Source organism: Salvia hispanica, chromosome 3 (genome assembly GCF_023119035.1).
Source record: "Salvia hispanica cultivar TCC Black 2014 chromosome 3, UniMelb_Shisp_WGS_1.0, whole genome shotgun sequence".
NCBI lineage: Eukaryota > Viridiplantae > Streptophyta > Magnoliopsida > Lamiales > Lamiaceae > Salvia > Salvia hispanica.
Genome location: NC_062967.1, coordinates 33,264,009 through 33,276,127, shown reverse-complemented (window position 1 = coordinate 33,276,127; position 12,119 = coordinate 33,264,009). Strand labels below are relative to the sequence as shown.

General features: G+C 33.7%; 1 protein-coding gene and 2 long non-coding RNA genes across 3 annotated transcripts; all 3 read right to left on the bottom strand.

Moving 5' to 3' along the window:
- On the bottom strand, positions 1–648 carry LOC125211854. Its single transcript, XR_007174574.1, has 3 exons — positions 626–648; positions 200–286; positions 1–96 (listed from the first exon to the last, which is right to left on the bottom strand). It is a non-coding gene; the product is annotated as an uncharacterized LOC125211854 (long non-coding RNA).
- Positions 649–5,728: 5,080 nt separating this feature from the next.
- On the bottom strand, positions 5,729–7,765 carry LOC125208941. Its single transcript, XR_007174273.1, has 3 exons — positions 7,449–7,765; positions 6,502–6,686; positions 5,729–6,020 (listed from the first exon to the last, which is right to left on the bottom strand). It is a non-coding gene; the product is annotated as an uncharacterized LOC125208941 (long non-coding RNA).
- A 2,103-nt stretch (positions 7,766–9,868) lies between these two features.
- On the bottom strand, positions 9,869–10,714 carry LOC125212747 (protein TAP1-like). The gene is made up of 2 exons (XM_048112992.1): positions 10,430–10,714; positions 9,869–9,999 (listed from the first exon to the last, which is right to left on the bottom strand). The coding sequence occupies exons 1-2, from the start codon at positions 10,665–10,667 to the stop codon at positions 9,947–9,949; spliced, it is 291 nt and encodes a 96-aa protein (XP_047968949.1). The 5' UTR covers positions 10,668–10,714; the 3' UTR covers positions 9,869–9,946.
- Between the last annotated feature and the right edge of the window lie 1,405 nt (positions 10,715–12,119).

Sequence of the window (12,119 nt, the reverse complement as noted above, 5' to 3'; positions counted from 1 at the left end):
TTTTTTTTTGTAGAGTATTATCATCAGGAAATTCTACAATATCTGGGCCTTCATCTTCAAATAGAGGCCTTACACGACAAAACACCTTCACATTTCCTGCAATATGTTTGTTTAGCAGGTTCAGATTGGTGTGATTATCGTGCGTATAGCCTTTTGGATTACATGAGAATTCCAGAGATCTTTAAGCATAAATAAGTACCTTTGGCCGTTAATAAGTCATTAAATAAATTTTTCTTCTCACATAGTAGTGGAAAGATTCTAGCTTCCGTTTCAAGGGCAGCCTGATCTGGAAGTAGGTGGTTTATGTCCGGTTAGCCAACTATATTGATTCATATGCATAAAAAGATACTATTAATAGGTTAATATCTCTAAACCTCATGAACAAAATTTAAGCCCAATTTGCAGCAGCAGGAGAGGTCCCTAAGAAGTATAAAGTTACAGCAGCAAAAGACACTAACTAGCATTAGAGAGGATGTCGGCATTATGGTGGGAATGGTGCAACCCAAAACATTGGGTAATGCAATTGGTCAATATAACAGTTTTGACTAAAGTTGATGACTCAGAGCCAAATTTTAGTCTAGCTCAAAACCAACATAAAATGCTGACACAAATGGGCACACATTACCTAATTTACGAGTCTTATCAGCGTTCAATGGGGAGTAGGAAAAATTTGTTCAATTTTCCCAATAAATAGGTGGAAAGAAAAAGTAAAACAAACATGTTGAACACCCAACACAGTTTCAAAACCACAAAAGTACTTAAGAGTATGTGAAACCCTTAAACATTAAATAAAGCTCTAGACTGAATAAAAGGGGCCCATGAAAGAATATTGCTCACCAGAAGCAAAAATATACATGAATTACTTAGCTGCAGTCCCTATTACTATTTACTATTCAATAATCAAAGGGAAAGAATGCCTTCTAGCTAAAAAAATCCCTCCCAACCCCTTTAGTTCTTAAAATTTGTTACCAGAACAATATATCATTTTGAGATGATCGTCCTATCAAGACAGTGTGCTGGACATCAATAAAAATATAACCAACAGACACAAGATTCAGAATCTTCAAATGACCATTCTAGAAGTGTAACTTAAAAATTCGGAAAAAGGATCCCTTTCCCACGTAGCCCAAACCCTTTTTCCAGAGTTCCTATTTCTTACTCCTCCGTCCCCCAAAAAAACTTTTTTTCCCCCTTTGGGGCATCTCCCTAAAATGAGTATTTCTTTTTTTAAAAAAAATAACCAATTACTCTCTTATTTTATTCTCTCTTCACTCTTCTACTTTATTCATTCTAGAAATATATGCTGGACAAAATTGTAGGGGCATCTAAACTCAAGCACTTTCTTAAACCAATGTCATTTCATAGTCTTCGAGTTCATTTAATAGCTTTTCCCGAAAATACAGTGTTAAAAAGAAAAAAAGCACCCCCTCTGTGGCACTGTGGTAAAAACATTTTGGTTTAAGCATTCATTTAAAAAAATCAATAATAAATAGTTAAAATGAAAGAAAGAGTAAATTAAGATTATCATCTCCTTACTTTATTATTTCTCACTTTTAACTATTTATTATTATCAATTTTTAAAATGAAATGCGTACAGTAAGTGGGAGGAAGGAGTAAACTCTTTGTTGATTTGGTTAGAAGTTAAGAAGGAGTGAGCAGCAAGACAGTGACCTTGATTGTCATTCTCAAACCCTCAAATTCTCAAAGCATTTCCGAATATACAGTGTTCTTTTTTATTCAAAGTTAAGGAGTGAGCAAAGACAGTGACCTTGAGTTTGTCGTTCAAGCGTAGGAGCTTGGAGATGACGACTTGGTTGGCGAGGTCGGACTGCGACGATATCGAGGTCGAGTAGCGGCGAGGCACCCTCCGGTAATCTCTCTCTGGCTCTGCTCCACGGATTTCTTGGGCTCGAAACCCGCCACTTCCCAGTTCCACCGATTATTGCTCATCCTCAACTGTAAATTCCCAAAAATCGAAATGAAGAAGTCATGTACAAGTACGAAGCTCTCTCTTCTTGGCCTCTCAAACTTTGGCTTCTTCGGTTTTAGCGTAATCCAATTCAAATAATTTAGTGGTGACAGCATCGCGCCTGACTCCGTGGATTGTAGGTGGGACACATTTGGGCATTTGGGTCCACAAAAAAGCTTTTTACTACGTGCACTGCGTTTTTTAAAAAAAACTATTTTATTATTCTTTATTTAAATTACAACACTCCTCTGCAATATTGCAAAAGCTGAAAAATGTAAATTGTGTAAATGGCTCGAAATTGGTACTGACAAGTCAAATTCATCGCATTTTTCGTGACATACAATTGATTTTAACTAAAAGGTTAATTTGGTTAAACTAGCCAAAATCAATTTGATCTGAAACTTGACTTTTTGAAAAATATTCATAGCAAATGAAAATATCGTTGAAGTAGTCCTTTTTTTCGTTTGTAAAAAAACAAACGATCAACCAAAGCGATGGTATGACCGTTAGATTTTTTACGGAACGTAAAAAATACCACTCAATAAATTTTTTTATTTGTTATGGATCTTTTTAAAAGTGAATTTTTTCCCAAATTCGGTATTTTGATGTATATTAAGGCCAAAGCTTTCTTTTTGATTTGAATCATCTAACATCATTTGGGGACCAAATTTCAATTTACTACTCTGTTACATAAAAATGAAACTCTTTTTTTTGGTATGTCTTAAAATAATCTATTTCTTTTTGATAACTTATTTCTCTTTAAAGAGATGGATCTCATTCTTCACTAATATATTTTAATAACTTTTTCTTTTCGGAATATGGAAACCCACCTTTTTGGGAAATACGGAAAGCTCTCATGAATTCTTTTTATATGTATTTTACACAAACACTATCTTCTTTCCTCTTATTCCTACCTCATCTATTCATTTCTCTCAAATTGTTAAAAAATGTCCGGCGATGGAAACTCCGCGGCCGGCTCCAGCGAGCGCCCGGGGTTCACTTGAACTCGTTCGACGGATGGGCAAGCATGTACAAGCTTGTTTGGGTACTCGGGTTTGTGCGGGCACCCAAGCCTCGACCACTCCACCACATTTTGATGTGGATGCATACTATCGTCCTCCCCAGGGGCGGGCAATCGCGAGATTATCCCAAATTGGAGAATTTTTTGGCGCTAGCGCACTTTGCTGGCGGCCAAAAGGGGGCGGGTCCGGGATCGGCCTCGGCTCCGGCTCAATGCCGAGGAGGAAGATGAGGAAGAGGTTGTGGGAGACGACACTCGTCATCCATACGGCCAAAACGAGACATTGGCTGCATCGGCCGCGGATCGGCTCTCGTACGATCCCGTCGTCGGAATCAAAAAACCGACAAGTGTTTTTGGAAAAAAGTCAGGAAATTTACACGCCGAAGGCCGAAGAACACCTTTGCCAACGTGAAGATGCTGCATCATTGGACCGATCGACAAAGATGTCAAAAAATTTTGCGCAATATACGGGGCGGAAAGGCGATTTTCGGGGCGGAGCCGGTGGAGCCGACATTCGGAGTGGCGTTGCGGGTCTTCAAAGCGACGTCGGTAAAGATTTTAAGTTTGTCGATGTTTGGTCGCAAGTCCACCACCTTGAGTGGTTGGCGGTGTCGAGTCGGGCTCGAAAAGCCCCGGCACACGGCGTGGCCACTTCTCGTCTAGTGATGGCGGGAAGGCAAAACCTCTGTAGGGCATGCCACCGATGATGCGGGGTCTTTCCGGTTCACGGCGTCGGCGCTTAAAGGGGCCAAGGCGCGGGGAGCGGGGAGAAGGAGGGAGGGCCCCGGCGAATCAAGCCAGGGCGAGGCTCGGAATCCGGCACGGGCTCGAACACCCTAATGTCCATGTACCGTCGCCACGATGGGGACCTTTCAAAAATGACTCTTGCCCAAATTTACGCATATGGACCAATTGAAAAATGAAAACTCAAATTGGTATAGGGAATCAATCTAACTTTGGTGCACCCGGGCTTGGGGATGATGATTCCGGCGGGAAAAGTTTTTATATTTAATTTAGATATTTTAATTATGTATTTTTTTTTTAAATTTTTTAGGATTTTAAATTATGTATTTTTTTTTTTTAGGCTTTTAAATTGTAATATTTATTTTATTTAATGAAGTGTGTTTTTATTAATTGAATTTGTTGGAAATAAAAATAAAAATGAAATTGAATGAATTTAAGAGATGGAGGGATCTAGGTGCTGCTCTTAGTTAAGAGATGGTGAAAAGTACGATGGGGCCCATGAATAGTTAAGAGATGAGACGGTTAAAGACGGATAAGAAACAGGTGCGGATGACCTTATGTTTCATTCGTTAGAGTGAAATACAATATATGAAGTTAAAATGAAATTTGCATAAGATTAGATTTGTTAAACTAATGGAGGAGAGATAGATAATAATGAGATACTACACTGTAACACTAATATTGTAGAAGACATACTTCAAGTTTTATTATCATGAACCGAGAAGCAAAAAACTAAACAAAAGAATAAAATAGATATGATTTTTAGTTACAAGTGAACATCAAACCCGAATCATCCTAAATCATAAAAATTACAACTTACAAGTTTAAGGAGTTCTTTTTGCTTTAGAATGATTGCCTAAATATAATACTAGTACTACTAATTTTGAAAATTTATTGTAATTGCATAAACTAAATTTAAATTTTTGCTGCTGATTTCATAAATTTTGTTGTTAATTTTGCTGCTGGTTTCAGTTTTGGTCACAAATTTTTTCCAGTGTTATTGAATATTGCAGTGTTACCATGGTGATATTGCAGTTTACATGTTCTGTTAATAATTTTTGTTCATGTTGTAGTTTAAAAAAACAATTGCAGATTAATTATTAATTTTTATATTATTGTTCTCAGGTTGCATTCCATTTTAGTAATTGGTGTTTGCTGACGAGAATAATTTTATTTGTGTCGAGATTGCAGTGCATCCAATAACTAAAGGTTCGGCAAAGTGATTCTAAAAGCCGTTTGGTGTCCGCGAAGGAGAAGGCTATAAAGTTGAACAACAAACCATTGCGTCGTTGTAAAAATTGTGGAGAATTAGGTTACCGTGACTCTAGGAACTACGACCGACAAAAGGGAAAATAAAATTATTAGTTTATATTTTTCATACCCATATTGCAGTCTTATATATTGTATATTGCAGTATTAGTACCACCATATTGCAGTCTTATATGTTGTATATTGCAGTATTAGTTTCGCCATATTGCAGTCTTATATGTTGTGTATTGTAGTATTAGTATCGCTATATTGTTGTCTTATATTATACATTGTATATTGCAGTATTACTTTCGCTATATTGCAGTCTTATACGTTGTATATTGCAGTATTAGTATCGCCATATTGCAGTCTTAATGTAACGATTGTCGACTATACTATTTGCTTCAATCTATTATTTCCAGAAGGATTAATTATTAATTTTATACTATTTGTTTTCAGGTTGCCTTCATTTCAGTAATAAGTGTAACTTCAATCCTTTTTAATTACAAATTATTACATTATCATATTGCTGTGTTGTTCAATGAATGTTGCACTGTTACCAAGACAATACTGCAATTTACATATTATTGATGAGAACAACTTAGTTTGTGTTGAGATTGCAGCACACGACTATATGAGTTGCAATGCACTTAATAACAATATGATGTATAATGTTGAGACGTATTCTTTACCTATATTTGATATCAAGCATGAAACATTTTATAAGTAACTGACATCAAAACAACTACGCAAAAAAAGTCAAATCAAATTAAAACTGCAAAATTACATGTTTCAGTACTAAGTTCATTCACACAGCCAAGATTTCATTCATGTTCAGAAAAGCCAAGAGTTAATTTATTGTTCATGGTTTCTTGTACTCCGCAACCATCTTCTCAACATCTATCGGTCATCTCTTTTTTACCTCCTCGAACTGATGTAAGGCAATTCTCAACACACAGCCAAGGGCCTATTCTTGTTGCAGGGCCTTTAATCTGAACAGCAAGACATTTTTTACCCCCTTGTTTAGCTTTACCAGAACTACAAAAAAAGAAGATTGTTTCAATACTGCATTATTCTAAATGATGCACTGTAATATATAACAAGCAATACAGTAATATAACATGCAAAACTGCAAGATGATGCATTATCCTTAATGGCCCACTGCAATATATAACAAACAAGACAACATTATTCTAAATGTTGCACTGCAATATATAACAAGCAATATAACAAGACAATATATAACAAGCAATACAACAAGATGATGATGCATTATTCTAAATGGCCCACTGCATTATTCCTAATGACCCATTGCAATATATAACAACCAAGAATGCATTATCCTAAATGTTGCACTGTAATATATAACAAGCAATACAACAATATAACTTGCAAAACTGCAAGATGATGATGCATTATTCTAAATGACCCACTGCAATATATAACAAACAAGACTGCATTATTCTAAATGATGCACTGCAATATATAACAAGCAATACTGCAAGATGTATCACAATACCTTCACCTCCTGGTCCTCTTAGTTCTTCATCGATATTCATTCTATTGCTTGTTTCACCTTCCACTTCTTCCTCATTCATATTCTGATGATAAGTTCTGGTTTCAGCTTCACGTATATCCCTTCTAGACTCTTCCTCTTCTGCCTCTGATCTTGTTCTTTTTCGTGCCATTTTAATTTATCTTGCACTGCATTAAACCAATAATATCAATCAAATATCGTCCACCAATCAAGCAACATCCAAAAAATGAACCATATACAATAAAGCAACATACAAAATGAAGTAGATACAACAAAATCATCCACAAAATGAATCATGCAATAACATAATTAACACCGCTTTTATACATTAATACAACCAAATCAACAATTGACCCATATCATACAGTAACATAATTAACCCCACTATTATAATTAACACCACTTTTTTACATTAATACAACCAAATCATCACCACAAAATGAATCATACAGTAACATAATGAATCATACAACCAATCAGAAACTAGCAACCACAGAAGCATAAAATTGACCCAAATTCCATATACTAGGAGCAAATCAGCAATTCAACAATTCAGATTTCAAATGCAGACACAACTTGAGCTAGAGAACTTGCAGACAAGCTATTTAAAGAAGAAATTCAAGGAATTTTGAGCTGTAGATTGCACAGGGTGTAAACTATTTATTTTCAATTCACTTCGGGTACAACAACACTTAATCCAATAGAAAAAAATCACAATAGTCGATCACAATGTGTCAAAAAACCTTTATATCACCACTGCATGGAGCAAATCATCATACAATTGCAAAAATCACCAATAGATGGAGCAAATAGCTACACAATTGAGAAAATCACCAAAAACACCCATTAAAACTGAACTCGCGACTATAAAAAACTTTCATATCACCATTGCATCTCTGAAAATCGATATGCAGAAAAAAAAACCATACCGCCGTTCGAAATCGAGTTTTCCATCGGAAACGTTGTTTCAGTTCGCCGTCGAAGTGAGTCTTAATCATCATCGAAGTGAGGATTAATCGCCGTCGAAGTGAGGGTTAATCGCTGACTCACGGTGTAGAGGCGCAGGCGGCGTGAACTTGTGAATTTAGGGTTTCTCGTAGTGAATCAGCGGTAGAGCGGGGGGGAGGGGAAGAGAGAGAGAGAGACAGATTTAGAGGTAGAGGCGGAGGCGGCGGGATTCGGAGGCGGTGGGATTCAGAGTAATCGCTATCGGAGAGTCAGGGAGAGAGAAGAGTCAGGGAGGGAGAGAGACGAATTTGGAGAGTGATGTTATTTTTGGGGGATATCCCCAATATGATTCTATATGAAATGACTAAACCGCCCCCGACTGCAATTTCGTATACACTAGACAGCAATCTCAATTCTGTTCGCGAAATTCAATCTTGAGCGTTGGATTTTCGGATCTAAGGGTGTATATTGGTGATATAGTGTTATTTTATTTATGGTGGCACCATAGTGCACCCCTATATAAGTATATGCATGTTTGTTAGTTTAAGTTAGAGTAATTATATATAATGATCTATAATATTAATATAGGTGGCTTCTTCTTCTTATATATATATATTAATATACAAATGTTTAGAAAAAAGAGGTGGTTATACATGGATGAATTAGTTTACAAATATGCATAATAATACTATATATAGGTATAACGTGTGTTTTAGGGTGTACATGGACTATTAACATAGAATTATTGGTGGCACGACATTTGGCCAAAATTTAAATACGTGTAAGTTATTTAGCTCATGTATAACCACGGATCCAACATGTATCTAGAAGGGGCAAATGCCCCTCCTTCATTTTCCTCACATATATATAATTTATATACTATAATATTTATTTAGTTTAATTTCTCACTAACTGCCCCATCTAAAATACTTGAATATTTTCTATGTATATTTGTGCCCCTCCTAGTATAAATTTCTGGCTTCGTCAGTATAACATGTATAGCTCATGTATAACATGTATATCTATTTAGCTCATAAATATATGACTGGAGAGTTGTAATTGAGAAGGGAGAGAATACAGGAGTTAGGAAGAAATAAAATGGAGGGAAGGAAAAAAAGAATGAAAAATAGTGTCTAACTCCTCCGGTTATACAAAGTTGCAGATAAGAAAGGAAATTTGGGTGTTTGATTATTTGTTGTATCTATTATAATCAGGTGTGTATAAATCACACTTTTAATTTTACATATTTTATGTGATTGATTGCTATGGGTTAAATTGTGAATATTTGAATTATATGACGTGAGCTTCAAATGGTGATGTGTTATTTGATATTGATGGTGTAATATGATGTGAATATGTGATTTGTGCAATAGATATGTTTATATATAGTATTGGAGATAATTGATGGAATATATGGATATGTAATTGGTGCAATGAATATGTTTGATGTATGGTATTGGAATTATTCGAATCATGGGATTAAAGAGGATATGTGACTGTCTTGCTCTGGATCTGATATACAATGTAAAAAGACCTACGGGTCATATACAATGATAATGGACCTACGGGTCAAAGAAAATATGCAAAGAGGAACCTTCGTGGAAAGGTCAAATCAAAGAGGGGCCTTCGTGGAAAGGTCGAATCAAAGAGGGACCTTCGTGGAAAGGTCAAATAATTAAAAGGGACCTGCAGGTCGTATACAATGGAAATCCCGGGCAAATACCAGGCTTGATTTGTCACAGAATATTAAAAAGGATCATAGAGGCATATGCATATGAATATAAAAGTTTATGATATTTATTGTTTTTGGTTATATATATATTATAGTTAAAGAATATGCTTGATATTTACGTGATGTGAAATTAAAGATGAAATTTATATACACTGAGTTGTGGCTCATATAAACCACTAATATTTTTCAGGCAAAGATATCGCTGATGTTTTGGTTGATATGAGTTATAGAAACTCCACGTGTTATCAGGGTTGGTGGCTGACACATTTTGGCAACATTCTCCTCCTCATCATTTTTGCATGCAGATAAATGTACAGTATAGAGTGCTGAGAGGGTCCCACTACTGTGTGGAATGTTTTGAAATATGTATTTGATAAATGTTGGTTTTTAATAATAATATAATATGTGTGTTTTACTTACTTAATGTGTTGATTGCTTATTTTAAATTTCTGAATTTATTTATTGTAAGTGCATACATCGTGTTGGGGTGTGACAGATTTACTGGCTAACTTTACTTTTTTTATTTTCTCTTGAATATGGTCAAATTCTCTCTTTGTTGTGAACTTGACATTTGCATGTTCGAATATTAAGTTAGTTTCAAACAACTAAATTAATTATCTTGATATTTAAATCGGTCAACAAAAAATTTGATTTATTTTGATACGTTTACAATCATTACATAGATAATAAAATAAAGCAAATTCACAAATCTTGAAAGAAATGGGATAATAAAAGAAGTATGGGATACTAGCAACTACTCTGGTCACAAACATTGAAGCAAGCCTCCACTTTGTTAGCATCTGCATTTGATCATTTAAAAAACTTATTAGAATCTACTAAAAAATAAATTATTGAAATTAACAAATCCATTTAGAGCACCATGAGCTAAACATATATTACCAAGAAGATTTGGTACGGTTCATTTAGAAAACTTTTACAACCATAATAAAACCAGGATATTTCTAATATTCTTCAAAATAAATACTCTTAATCTTCATACTTGTCTTCAAATGACATCTTAAATTATAACGAGTGGAGTGAGACGAATATTATATCTTTGTAAGTGTCATTTTAACATAACTTAACAATTTTCATAGCATATCAAGAATTCACCTAAATAATTATATTCATCAGCGAGAAATGAATAACAGAGACCGTCACATTTACATACTCAATTTAAACACCAGACGCACACTAAAGCTCTGAGTAAGGGCGAAAGGGTAATGTTACCTTTTCCGAACCTGGTGCAGCGATTAGTAGTACAATGGACGTTGCAAGAGTTAGCTTGCTTGGCTTTGCACTGGAAAATGCAATCTGCAATGCACCTAGCTCTCCTTTTGCCCAAAATTGGACAACCTTCAACGCATTCATTGTAGCAATCGCTGAAAGCAGCTTGTGTGCACTTTGCACATACTAGCATCAACACCGCAATCACGGCTATCATAGGCATACTATTGCACTTCACCATCTTCTTTTATCTAATAATAATAATAGTAGTACTCTCTTATTGGATGCTCAATATTCTTAAGATTTGAATTATTAGGACTCTCTTCCATTCTTATTTATAAGCGTTGATTTTTTGTTCTTTAAATCAAAATGGATAAGTGCCTTAATTAAAAATTGGTTGTTTTTTATATTTTGATATCCTTAATTAAAATGGATAAGTGCCTCAATTAAAATGGATAAGTGCCAAATTAAAATTTGATAATTCGTATCCCTAATTTCTTAATCTTACAGTGATCAATTCCCTGACCATTTGGTTAAGGATGGACGAGTTTCATGCTACTCGACCACACCCCTTGAATTCGGTGACATTTTCTTTAAATCTCATTTACCCAATTTTCTCTTTCTATCTCATGCTTTCTCTTTTTTTTCCTCTTATTTTATAATTTACATTAAAGCTCATTTATTTTATAATCAAAATTTATTATTAGTTGATGAACAAACTTTTTTATAAATTTATATATCGAATATCTCAATTGTGAATATGGAAAAACTAAAAAACTTAAGAATTAAATTTCTTAGTAAATCATACAATTTTATTTAATATTCAATTAATATAATTATTATTATTTGTGAAAATGAATAATTAGTAAATATTGAAAGAACGTATGTAAATAAATAAATCTATACAACTAAAAGGGAGAGTTGGATGCAAAGTCAATATTACCCTTATTGGAGGGAATATGAAGCTATTTTGTTTACCCTTTTGGTCATTTTGAGAAATGACAATCATTGGAGAGAAAATTGGTCCAATTAAATAATAGCTTTCCAATCAAGATTTGGAACAATTATAATAGTATGTATTTTTAAAATTAAAATAATTTTAAATCAATAATTGATTTATTAAATATTTTTTATAATCCTTAGATATTAAATTATCGTATGCAATATTAAAACTAAATTTATTATTTATATTTAATATTAAAGCTATATAGTATGTAAATATATTTACATTTAAATTTAGTGTACATAATTATGGAATAAGATGAAATTATATATATTTAAAATTAAATCTAACTTATAAAGTTTGTATAACTTCTTAATATAAATAGTAGTGTAAATTGTCATATTATTCAATATAAATAGAAGTAAGAAATTTATTCTTTCCAATACTAAAAATACATTTAGTCTTTGGCCATGTATATCAAGTTATGCTATGGTCTGAAGTTAAACAGAAGAAATAAATAATCAACTAAAGTGAGATTATTGGAATAATACAAATTTTTTAACTTGACTTCTCAAAGAAATTTTAAAATTTTATGATTTAAATTATTCATATATTTAATGTGGATATGTTTAATATTCCAAAAAAATTTCAATTATTTTTTTTAATTAAGCTATTAAATTTTAATTTACCTTTTATTTGGATTAATGACTACCATAGCACTATCAATAAATATTTTTACTCACACAAATT

Excerpts from the sequence above, each read along its gene's own strand:
- LOC125212747 (XM_048112992.1), bottom strand. The coding sequence starts at position 10,667 with ATGGTGAAGTGCAATAGTATGCCTATGATAGCCGTGATTGCGGTGTTG. Across the intron at positions 10,000-10,429 it reads CTGCACCAGGTTCGGAAAAG|ATGCTAACAAAGTGGAGGCT; the intron begins GTAACATTACCC and ends GATCAAATGCAG.